This window comes from Peromyscus leucopus, chromosome 1 (genome assembly GCF_004664715.2).
Source record: "Peromyscus leucopus breed LL Stock chromosome 1, UCI_PerLeu_2.1, whole genome shotgun sequence".
Taxonomy (NCBI): domain Eukaryota; kingdom Metazoa; phylum Chordata; class Mammalia; order Rodentia; family Cricetidae; genus Peromyscus; species Peromyscus leucopus.
The window spans coordinates 119,016,883-119,029,538 of record NC_051063.1 but is presented as its reverse complement, the minus strand read 5'-3'; the positions used below and the strand labels follow the sequence as shown (position 1 = coordinate 119,029,538).

The window sequence follows — 12,656 nt, the reverse complement described above, 5'->3', positions numbered from 1 at the left end:
TGACCTGCAATGTTCATGATAGGAAGAAGTATCTTTACTGTCTATTTGTATGAGTATATTCTTTGCCTACTTGAATGCTGTTTTGTCTATCTGTCTGAGAAGCTTCTGCATGGCATAGCACAATAAATCATTTGACAATACAGTAGCCTTAAGAATGAGAAAGAGGAAACTCAAATGGCTGAGAAACACTTAAAGAAAAGTTCACCATCAATAGCATTCATATCATTACAAATCCAGTCTACAATGAGATTTCATCTTACACCTGTCAAATTGGCAAAGATTCATACATTGCAGATAGGAGTGTAAAATCACAGAGTCACTATGAAAATCAGTGCAGCAGTTTGTCTAGAAGATGGTAATCAATGTAACTCAAGATCTAGCTAATCCATGCTTGGGCATATATTCAAATGATATTTATCCTACCACTGAAACACTTGCTCATCTATGTTCCTTGTTTCTCCATTAATAATAGTCAGAATTTAAAAACCAAAATAGGGGTGTGGGGAAGATGGAGGCGAGCGGTACTTCACAAGCTAGTGGCTGGGAGGAGAAGAAAGGTGCTGATGAGTCCAGTAGAGAGATAGTTTGGATTGACAGGACCACAATCATTAAGAATTAATAGCAGGAGGCAGACGGACCCAGCGGCGGCTGACGGGGACATACAGGCCCAGCGGCAGAGACAAGCAGATGCAGGTAGGCCTGTGGCGTCGGACCGTGGAGGTGGACAGGCCCGGGGATGGAGACGGGCAGATGCGGCTCGGAGCAGGGACACCCCTGGCCCCAAAGGCTGGGGAGGAGGCTGTCTCTGTGGGTTGGAGTCAGAGCAAATCTGAACACTCCGTCTGAGGACAACCCAGGGCCCAACTGTTGATCCTGTGAAACCCAACAACTTGGAGGTGTTGGTGAGACTACACTGCTCAGCTGAAACCCATCTGGGAGAGGATTCAGATGCCTACAGTTTGAAGTCTGAAGAAACAAGATCAGCTGAGGAGTCGACAAATGAACAAAACGTGACCTGGGAACACAGAAGAAGGCGCTACCCAGCCACCAAACCAGATCACCAGAATCATAAGTATATAATTCACCAACTGAAATCAGCTGCCCCTGAAGAAACAGCCCAATAGCACCAATTTAACCAAGAACCCCTACTAAACCAAGACTAAAAATTAGAACAAGAGAGGCACTCTCAGACACAGACACCACCTGCACCACACAGAGGAAGAGATGAGTAGACGTCAGTGCAAAAATACAGGCAACAACATAAAGACCTATATGGCAACATCAGAACCTAGTGATTCTACACCTGCAAGACCTAAACATACCATGACAGAAGAAACAGAAGAAATCAACCCTAAAAATGACTTTAAGAAGATGATAGAGGCCCTTAAAGAAGAAATAAAAAATTCCCTTAAAGAGGAAATGAAAAACTCCTTTAAAGAGGAAATAAAAACTTTCCTTAAAGAGGAAATGAAAAACTCCTTTAAAGAGGAAATAAAAACTTCCCTCAAAGAGGAAATGAAAAACTCCCTTAAAGAGGAAAAAAAAACTCCCTTAAAGAAATGAAAGAATAAACGAACAAAAAATGGGAAGAAATCAAAGAAAGCCAAGAAAACGCAATTAAACAGATGAAAGAAACATTCCAAGATCTGAAAAATGAATTTGATACAATAAAGAAAACACATGCTGAGGGAATGCTGGAAATAGAAATCCTGACTCTACGAACAGGAACTACAGAAACAAGCATAACCAACCGATTGCAAGAGATGGAACAGAGAATCTCTGACACTGAAGACACGATAGAGAAAATAGATTCGTCAGTCAAAGAAAACACTAAAGACAAAAAAGTCATAACACAAAACGTCCAGGAAATTTGGGACACCATGAAAAGACCAAACCTAAGAATAATAGGGATAGAAGAAGGAGAAGAATATCAACTCAAAGGCACAGAAAATATATTCAACAAAATCATAGAAGAAAACTTTCCTAACCTAAAGAAAGAAATACATATGAAGATACAAGAAGCTTACAGAACACCGAATAGGCTGGATCCAAAAAAAAAGTCCCCTCCCCACATAATAATCAAAACACTAAACACAGAGAACAAAGAAAAAATATTAAGAGCCGCAAAGGAAAAAGACCAAGTAACATATAAAGGCAAACCCATCAGAATAACACCAGACTACTCAATAGAGACTATGAAAGCTAGAAGATCATGGACAAATCTCATGCAGACACTAAGAGACCACGGATGCCAACCCAGACTATTATACCCAGCAAAACTCTCAATCACCATAGGCGGAGTAAACAAAATATTCCAGGATAAAACCAGATTTAACCAATACCTGTCCACAAACCCAGCCCTACAGAAAGCACTAGAAGGGAAAATTCAACCCAAAGAAGCTAAACACATACATGAAAACTCAGGCAACAGATAATCCCACACCAATATACACCAAAGAAGGACAATACAACACAACCAAAGAAAATAACAGGAATTAACATTCACTGGTCATTAATATCCTTCAATATCAATGGTCTCAACTCACCTATAAAAAGATGCAGGCTAACAGAATGGATAAGAAAACAGGGTCCATCCATCTGTTGCATACAAGAAACACACCTTAACTTCAAAGACAGACACTACCTCTGAGTAAAGGGCTGGGAAAAGGCTTTCCAAGCAAATGGACCTAAGAAACAAGCTGGTGTAGCTATCCTAATATCTAGAGAAAAAGGATGTTTCAAAAGAGAAGAAGTCTTGTGGCAATGCCTCAGTGGTCCAGGTAACTACCAGATCTCGGAAATCCGTGACGGAGACTAAGGCAGCAGAGACGAAACACATAGATGTACATACAGGAAATAATAAAGAAAAAGTCAGTAAAGCCAAGAAGAACAAAAGAAAGGTGGATGCTGAAGCCCATCCATCAGATGAGCCTGTGAACGAGGAACCAGTGACAGAAAAGAAAAAAAAGATGGAAAGCAAATCCAAAAATAGTACCGAGGTGCCAAAGGATGACAGCAAGACGGAGGAGACTAAGGGGGACAATAAAAAGCAAAATACTTCCATTAAAAAAGGTGCAAAGAAGAAACCTCAAAAAGGTAAATCAAGTAAGAAAGTCAGCAGACCTGCTCGGGAGACACAGAAGGAGACGGCTCCGGCAGAGCCTCCTTCCATGGAGCTGGCTCAGGAGGAGGTCTCTTCCGGTCCTGTGCTCACTCAGGTGGTGGTCACTCCTACAGGCTCTACTCAGCCCGGGCTTCCTTCTCCCATGGATATTGCTCAGACTGGGCCTGCTCAGATGGAGCTGCCTTCTCCCCTGATGCCTCCTCAGAGGGAGCCGCCTCCTCCCCTGGAGCCTGCTCAGAGGGAGCTGCCTTCTCCCCTGGAGCTTCCTCAGAGGGAGCCGCCTCCTCCCACAGAACACCCTCCTCCCATGGAGCCTGATCAGATGGAGCCTCCTCCTCCAATGGAGCCTGCTCAGAGGGAGCTGCCTCCTCCCATGGAGCCTGATCAGATGGAGCTGCCTCCTCCCATGGAGTCTCAGTGGGGACATTGTCAGAAGAGGCTGCTTTGTCCTTTGGACCATGCTCAGGTGGAGGTTGCTCAGACAGGGCCTCCTCACATGGGATCTGTTCAGAAGGAACCTCCTGCTATCATGGAGCCACCTCTTCAAGTGAAACCAGTCACCAAAAGGTCTTCTTCCCGAAAAGAGAGTACCAAGGAGAAGTTGGGCATGCTGAGTGAGGTGGTGCGGCAGGAGCAAGTCCTTATTGAAGTTGGCTTAATGCCTGTTAGAGATAGCCAGCTTCTTAAGGGAAGCAGGCACACACAGGATCTTCCAAAGGGAAACTCAAGAAGAGACGAGACACCCAAGGACCAAGAAATTGGCTCTGATGGGGAAGGAAATAAAATGGCCCCTATCAAGAAAGTGGGAACAGAGGAAGCTGGCAAGAGTCTAGCTATGCTTGCTGCTCCCAAGGAATCTACCAGTGTCTTATCCTCGGAACAAAACTCAAATGGGTCAGGTGGTGAAACGTTATGTGCTAAGTGTCAGACTGAATCAGCTGGGCTTTGTGAAATGGAAGTGGACACTGAGCAGAACCCAGACAGTGTCCCTGTGAAAGCCTCAGCACCCGAACCAGCGTCACCATTGCCTCCGGTCCCATCACCAACTGTAACTGCCTCGTCTCCTATCACTTTGGCTGAAAACGAGTCACCGGACATTGATGAAGACAAAGGCATCCACAGCCATGATGGAAGTGACCTGAGTGATAATATGTCCGAGGGAAGAGATGATTCTGGGCTGCATGGGGCTCGGCCAGTGCCACAAGAATCAAGTTCAAAAAGTGGGAAAGAGGGGTTGGCAGTTAAAATAACCGAGGGAGAGCTTGTTTGTATTTTCTGTGATCGGTCTTTCAGAAAGGAAAAGGATTACAGCAAGCACCTCAATCGCCATCTGGTTAATGTATACTTTCTTGAAAAAGCAGCCGAGGGGCAGGAGTAGTGAGCCGGCTGGTAGAGGGTGGCTCGTCACAGTTTGTAAGCAATGCCTCACTTTTAGTTTAAGGCAGTAGACACACACAAGCTCGCTTTAATTAGTGTGCTGATTTTTAAGTGACATTATTTCCTTAGGACTGTATGTGTTACCTAGTGACTTGCATAAACCTTAGCAAATCCTAGGGAGTTAATGTAAGAAAACAGATACTTAATCTGTTAGCTTGTGCCGTGCAGTGAAGAAAGGCAGGATGGTAGGTGATGTTCTCCGGGGTGTCTACCTTTGTGGAACCGGTCGAGTGTTCTGCCCTTTTCACTTCACTTGCTATTTTTAGTTCCTTGTTTAGGCTGATAAAAATTGGTGTAGGAAATTACTTGAAGAATTTGCTTGCTTTATATAAGTAAAGTTAGCACTTTAAGGTTTCTTTAGAGATGAGAAAAGACATTTAAATTGAAGAAAAATTCTTTCAACAGTGGACATTGTATCTGTCCAGGTAATTGCTTCCTGACTTATGGTCGATATTTTGTGCTTCTATGTTAATCATTATGAAAAGTGATTTTTGGTGGGTTTTTAATTTTTTTTTATTTTGGTGCTTTACTGGCTTAAGATGTTGCACATGGTTTACAGGCTTCAGATTTTGACAGTTGATGAAAGATACGACAAGCCTTAATGTGTGGGTGAAAAGCTTGGTGAAATTCTGAGTGAAGTTTTAGTTAAAGTTGGTTGAACTTGGGATTGACTGGGAGGCCAAAGATTTAAAAAGCAGAAGATTCTCTCAAGATACAAGTTGTGTGATAATAGTGTGTTTTGTGTGTGTGAATGAGAATTGGTAAATGTTGAATTCTAGGCTCTGGCAATCATTGTCAGTGCAGATCAAGCTGCAAGTATTTATGTTTTAAAACTTAAATTATAAAGCTAGTTACGTCTTTCTAACAACTAGCTTTAATGTTTATGAGCATATTTTACCTACATTACCTTTTCAGGATGTTGAGAAAGATGCATCACAAGCACAGGCTGGAGGCTGGGGGCTAGATGGTTTTGAGGAAGAGGTCTTCGTGGACTCTTTCATAGAATAAAGGGAAGCAATGCCTTCTGGGAATTGAGCTAAGTTTTAATCTAGTCTTTAAGATTAGAAGTCAAAAACAAAATATTAAGGAAATGAAAACCTAATTGATCTTTGAAGCATTGTTATATGGAATTGAGTGGGACTTTTGAGGCCTTTCTTCCAGAAAACAAGGACTTGGTTTCAGGTTTATATTAGGCCTAAACCTTGGTGCCATGTATTTGTACTTAAATCATTTCAATGGAAAGTGTCTTAGTGATTGGAACTTCTAGTGCAGTTTGGAGTTCTTCCATTTGAAAAATGTGATATTTACATGGGATTGTTTGAATCTTGTCTTCTAGTCCCTCCCCATCACCACCCTCATAGTCTGAAGGTAGATTTTTCTCTTGATAAAGGAACAAAAAAAGTGAATATCTTGTTTGTAAATTGGTATCTAGTAACTAGTGGTAAACTTGAAATGGTAGAATTCTTTAAAGCCTAAGTCTAGGTAGCCTTAGGAAAATGTATCTTAATTATTTTTGAACTTGTATTCACCTTGTTTTTTTTCAAATATCTTAAGTTATATTTTCTTTTTCAAAAAAAAAGAAAAAAAAAAAGAAACCCAGCTGTGGCCAGAAGACAGTAGGAGAAAAAAAGGGTGGCACTGAACTCAGAAGAAAGGCTTTTAATGTGGAAGGAGTAACGATGAGGGCAAATGTAATATGACTCAAAGTATCTCTTGAACATACAAGTGGCAATTGAGTAGAAATCTGTCATGTTGGATAATAGGGGCTGTAAGGGTTCATTTTCATTGTCAAGTTAACCAAGTTTGGAATCACCTATGAGATACAGTTTGGGGCATATCTGTAAGGACTTTTCCAGAGAAGTTGAACTGAGACCAGCTCTGAAATTGGGTGGCACCATCCTATGGCCTAAGGTCCAAGGATAAATAAAAAGGAAAAAAAGAGAAAGCAGCTGGGTGTTAGCATTCATCTACCCATGCTTCTTGACTGTGGGAGCAATATGACCAACTTTGTTAAATTCCCGCCATATTGGGTTGATTATATGCCCTCAGACCAATGATTCTCTGTTGGGAGCCCTGCGGTCTAGTTTTGGACCAGTATATGAGTGCTTGTCCAACATGTCCAGATGAGGTAAAAGCCCACAGGGACAGTCTTACTCAGCAAGGACCAGTGGACTTCAGGATACTGCAGGATACTGCTAGGACCACGCGGCCTGCATTCTCTCTTCTCTCTTGTGATATTGATGATTCTCTTGGTGGATTTAGTGTCATTTTGTCAATCTTGCATGGAACAGATGTGATCATTCCTGGAAACCCAATTTTTCTCCAATATTTTCCCCTAAAATTCTTTGGGAGCTGATGCTTCTCAGGTTTCTTGTCTGGGGAAGCCAGCTGTCTGAAAGAGCCTGGGAGCTGTTCTAATTCAGAGCTGACAGGATCGGAGGCAGATCACCCCTTTTTCTGTAAATATGTTTTGAATGATATTGTTGTTCTTGAAAACGTGTGCCTATGTCAATTACCTTTTAGTTTTGTAAAGACAGGATGTACCGAACTCGATATTTGGCCAAGCCAGCAAAATGATAACTGTTGTTTTGGGTTTAAAGATGTTTTGATGTTAAAGTTGGGAAAAACACATTTGACATATTTGTTTTTGCTGGGGGTTAATGGAGGTGCTTGTTTTTGATGTATAAATAAAAATGGCTGGAGCTAAAAAAAAAACAAAAACAAAAACAAAAAAAAAAACAAAATAGATTCTCCTAAACACAAGAATAGATAAAGAAAAGTGGGGTACATTTCTTGTACATTTCTACAATGGAGTACTCAGCTGATAAAATAGTGATATGATGAACTTTGAAGGAAAATGAGTGGAATGAGAAAAAAATCATACCAAGTGAGGTATTCTAGAATCAGAGAGATAAATATTGCATGTATTTGCTTATATGTGGATATTAGCTGTGAAGTCATTGATAACAAAGCTAAAATTGATGGAACCACAGAGAGTATGCATAGGATGAGGGACTGGAGGGAAGAGTTAGATCTCATTAGGAAAGTATCATTGAATAGACAATTAGGGATGGTTAAGTGTAGTAGGCTAGAATGGGAGAATCAAGTGGGGAAAGGAAGGGGGAAGAGGTTATAGGAAAGAATATAGAGAGAAATATCTAAAATCAAGGGCCATTTGAAGGTTAGTATAGATCCCTATTACAGTTTAAACTTCTTCAAATACATATGTACATAAAGGTATTTTAATGAAATTGTCAATATTACAGTACACAGAGTGCAGACAGAATTCTAAACAGTCTTAGTAAATAAGAAACACGGAGCCAAATACAGAGTTAAATAGCCAAAGAGATCAGAGAGTCAAAACTACGTTATTTTATTTATTTATTTATTTATTTTGGTTTTTCGAGACAGGGATTCTCTGTGTAGCTTTGTGCCTTTCCTGGAACTCACTCTGTAGCCCAGTCTAGCCTCCAACTCACAGAGATCTGCTTCCCTCTGCCCTCTGAGTGCTGGGATTAAGAGTGGGCCACCACTACCCAGCACAACTACCTTATCTTACCACCTCGCTGTCATGCTGTCATAGCTTCCCCAGAGAGAGAGTTTCTTTCTGCCTAACTTGTGTTTTTAATACCTTTCTCTGACGCCTTCTCATTGGCTCTAAACCCAACCATATGACTTCCTCGTCACTGCCTGTCTATACAGATCTCCAGGTCTCTATGGTTGCTAATGGGATTAAAGGCTCTTCTCACCACTCTTGGCTGTGTCCTTGACCACACAGAGACTCTGCCTGCCAAATGATTGGATTAAGGGCATGGGCTACCACCACCTGACTGCTATTCCTGGCTACCTATGACCTCTGATCTCCAGACAAACTTTATTTATTAACATACAAATAAAATCACATTTCAGCACAAATAAAATATCACCATAGCAGAGTCCCAACTGCTTATCTTTTTTCTCCAAATGAATCTTGTTTGTACCCGGATTGGGTTACATCTAATTGAGTAGTTGGCCAAAATTGTCTCACAGGGATCCAGAAAAAAAACAGGATGTTGCTAAGAGTAAAGATTGCTCTCCACACACTGACATCAAGGTTCCATTGCTGAAGAGGGCACCTACAGAACTCATTAAAGATGGAGACATCAACCTAGTTCCTACATAGAAGCTTTTCTCCCATGTTCCAGTGTATTTGTTATAGGAGCTACTCTGTAAGCTCATAAAAGAAAAATGTAAACACTTGGCCAACTACAAACCTTATACACACAATACTGTACTGCCTGAAAGATAAGCTGGGGCAATGGTGACAAAAAGCTAGTAACCAACAGATAACTGATTTTACTTAAGGCACACCCCACAAGAGAGAACTTACCCTATGCTGCTTACATGCTCAAGACCCTGAGTCTAGATAACACAGAGACATAGGATAAAATTAAGTCATACAGATTTATGAAAAGAAAAAAGTAGTGATAAGATGACTCCTAATTATATTCTGCTATCTTAAAAACCAGTGTCTCTTTTCTTGTCATTAGAAAAGTTTCCTCCTACAGTTGATGGGTACAAATAGTGAGAGCTACCACCAGACAATATAAAGAAGGTAAGAGATCTTGAAACAATTAGCACCAAATAAATCTCTCCATTCAGAGCTCAGGGCTCCTCAGAGGGGGGAGGAAAAAGATTAAAAGTCAGAGGGTTTGGTAGACAAGAAAACAAGCCCCTATAATGAATGAGTGGGTCTCTGATTCTTGTGCTTTCTCTTGGGCTTTATTCCTTCTCTTGATTTGTATTGTCCAATGTAACATGAATCTTTTTTTAATTAAAAAATTAAAAAAAATTATTAAGAGATTTTCTATTCATTTACATATCAACCACAGATTCCCCTGTCCTCCCTCAACCCACCCCCATCCTTTCCCAAAAAACACCCCCTCACTCCCACCTCCTCCAAGGAAAGGTCTCTCCTGGGGAGTCAGCAGAGCCTGGTACACTCAGTTGAGGCAGGTCCAATCCCCTCCTCCCTTTACCAAGGCTGCACAGTGTCTCACCATAGGCACCAGTCTCCAAAATGCCCTAGGGAGAAGTCCCGGTCCCACTGCCTGGGGGCCCCCTAAAGAGTTCAATCTAAACAATTGTATTGATTATCCAGAGGGCCTAGTCCAGTGCCATGGGGACTCCTCAGCTATTGGTCCACAGTTCATGTGTTTCCACTAGTTTGGCTAGTTGTCTCTGTACTTTTACTAATCATGGTCTCAATATTTCTTGCTCATAGCATTCCTCCTTTCTCTGGTCAGTTGGGCTCCTGGAGCTCTGTCTGGGACCTGGATGTGGATCTCTGCATCTGCTTCCATTAGTCACTGGATGAGGGTTCTATCATGACAATTAGGGTGTTTGCCCATCCAATCACCAGAGCAGGTCAGGTCAGGCACCATGTTGACCATTGCCAGGCCAATAGTCTATAGTGGAGTCATATTTGTGGATGCTTGGGGACCTCTCTAAAACTGTGCTTCTCCCCATTCCTGTGGTCTTTATTTATCATGTTATCTCTTTCCTCTCTTTCCTTGTTCTCCTACTCTGTTCCTGATTCAGCTAGTACCTCCCACTCCCCTAAGTTCTTTTTCCTCTTACACTTGTGCTCCATTACCCCCACCAACCCCCAGTTTTCTCATGTAGATCTCATCCATTTCTATATCACTGAGTGATCCCTTTGTGTATCCTGGGGTCATACTTAACAAGCTAGTCTCCCTGGATGTATGGGTTGCAGTCTTGGTGTCCTTTGCTTTACATCTAGTATCCACTCATGAGTGACTACATACCATGTTTGTCTTTCTGAGTCTGAGTTGTCTCTCTCAGGATGATATTTTCTAGTTCCCCCCATTTGTCTGCAAACCTCATGATGCCATTGTTTTTCTCTGCTGAGTAGTATTACATTGTGTATATGTACCACATTTTCTTAATCCATTCTTCAGTTGAGGGGCATCTAGGTTGTTTCCACATTCTGACTATTACAAATAATGCTGCTATGAACATAGTTGAGCATGTGTCCTTGTGATATGATCGAGCATTCCTTGGATATATGACCAAGAGTGGTATAGCTGGATCTTGAGGAAGATTGATTCCCAATTTTCAGAGAAACTGCCATACTGATTTCTAGAGTGGTTGTACAATTTTGAATTCCCACCAAGAGTGGAGGAGTGATCCCTTTTCTCCAAAACCTCTCCAACATCAGCTGTCATCAGTGTTTTTGATTTTAGCCATTCTGTCAGTTGTAAGATGGTATCTAAGAGTTGTTTTTATTTTCATTTCCCTGATGCCTAAGGATGTTAAGCAATGTCTTTCAGCCATTTGAGATTCTTCTGTTGATAGTTATCTGTTTAACTCTATAGCCCATTTTTTAATTGGACTGTTAGGTATTTTGATGTCTAGTTCCTTGAGTTCTTTATATTTTCTGGACACCAACCTGTAGCATGAATCTTAGCGAGTCTTATTAATTAAATAAACCTGGGCCAGTATTGAGGTGAACTACTGGAAGGTGAGAGAGATAGAACATGCCACAGCCAACATCACCTCCCCAGATCCTCAGTTGGTCTTGTTTCCTCAGACTGGAGGCCTCTGTGTCATCATCCCAATGGCTCTCAGCTGAACTGCTGCTCGAAAGCCTGAAGCTTAACCAGCCAAATGCTTCTAGTTTCTGGTCCTCACGCCTTATATACCTTTCTGCTTTCTATTATCACTCCTGGGATTAAAGGCTTGCTTTCTGGGATTAAAGGCATGAGTTACCATGCTTGGCTGTATCCTTGAACAGATGGATTTCTGCCACTGGAATGCTAGGATTATAGGCATGTGCTACCACTACCTAACTTCTATGCTTAATATTGTGGCTGTTTTGTCTCTGACTCCAGGTAAGTTTATTAGGGTTTACAAAATTTTGGTGAACACAATACTACCACACCAACCCTCTGTCAGATGTAGAGTTGGTGAAAACCTTTTCCCATTCCATAGGCTGGTGTTTTGTCTTACTGACCATGTCCTTTGCCCTACAAAAGATTTTCAGTTTCAAGAGGTCCCATTTATTAATTGTTGCTCTCATAGTCTGTGCTACTGGTGTCATATTTACAAAGTGATCTCAGGTACCATTGCAATCAAGACTACTTCCTAATTTCTCATCTATCAGGTTCAGAGTAACTGGGTTTATGTTGAGGTCTTTGATCCAGTTGTATAGATGTAACCAACCATCTTATTAAATAAGAAACACAGAAACAATGTAAAAGAGAAAGCCAAGAGGTCAGAGCTCAGAGCTAAAATCTCACCCTTCCTCCTGCTGTGTCCCAGCTTCTCGAAAGAGAGCTATTTCCTGTGTGTAAGTCGTTTTTACTAGTCATTCTGCCTTCTCATTGGTTGTAAACCCAAACACGTGACTGCCTCATCACTGTCTGAATGTACAGCCCCCTAGGTCTTAAAGGCATATGTCTCCAATGCTGGCTGTATCCCTGAACACACAGAGATCTATGGGATTAAAGGCGTGTGCCACCACTGCCACACTCTGTCTATGGCTCTAATAGCTCTGATCCCCGGGCAACTTTATTTATTAACATACAATCAAAATCACATATCAGTACAATTAGAATACCACCACACACTTGGACATAAGTTTTGTGCATGGTGACAGATATGGATCTATTTGCAACCTTATACATGTTGATGTCCAGTTATGCCAGCACCATTTATTGAAGATGCTTTCTTTTTTCTATTGTATAGTTTTGAATTCTTTGTCAAAAATTAGGTGTTCATATGTGTGTGGATTAATGTCAGGGTCTTCAATTAGATTCCATTGGTCCACATGTTGGTTTTTATGCCAGTACCAAGCTGTTTTTATTACTGTAGCTCTATGGTAGAGTTTGAAGTCAGGGATTTTGATGCCTCCAAAGGTTCCTTTGTTGTACAAGATTTTTGAGCTATCCTGAGTTTTCTGTTTGTCTACATGAAGTTTAGTATTATTCTTTCCTGGTCTGTGAAGAATTGTGTTGGTATTTTGATGGGAATTGCATTGAATCTGTAGATTGCTTTTGGTAAGATTGCTATTTTTACTATGTTAACCCTGCCT

The 12,656-nt window shown here is 41.2% G+C and overlaps 1 protein-coding gene across 1 annotated transcript; it reads left to right on the top strand.

Annotated features, from left to right (window-relative positions):
- Positions 1 to 2,735: 2,735 nt before the first annotated feature.
- On the top strand, positions 2,736 to 4,502 carry LOC114686832 (RE1-silencing transcription factor-like; the record flags this gene model as incomplete). Its single annotated transcript, XM_028861508.1, has 1 exon — positions 2,736 to 4,502. A coding segment is annotated over one exon (1,767 nt), but the record flags the coding sequence as incomplete, so codon positions are not given.
- Positions 4,503 to 12,656: the final 8,154 nt, after the last annotated feature.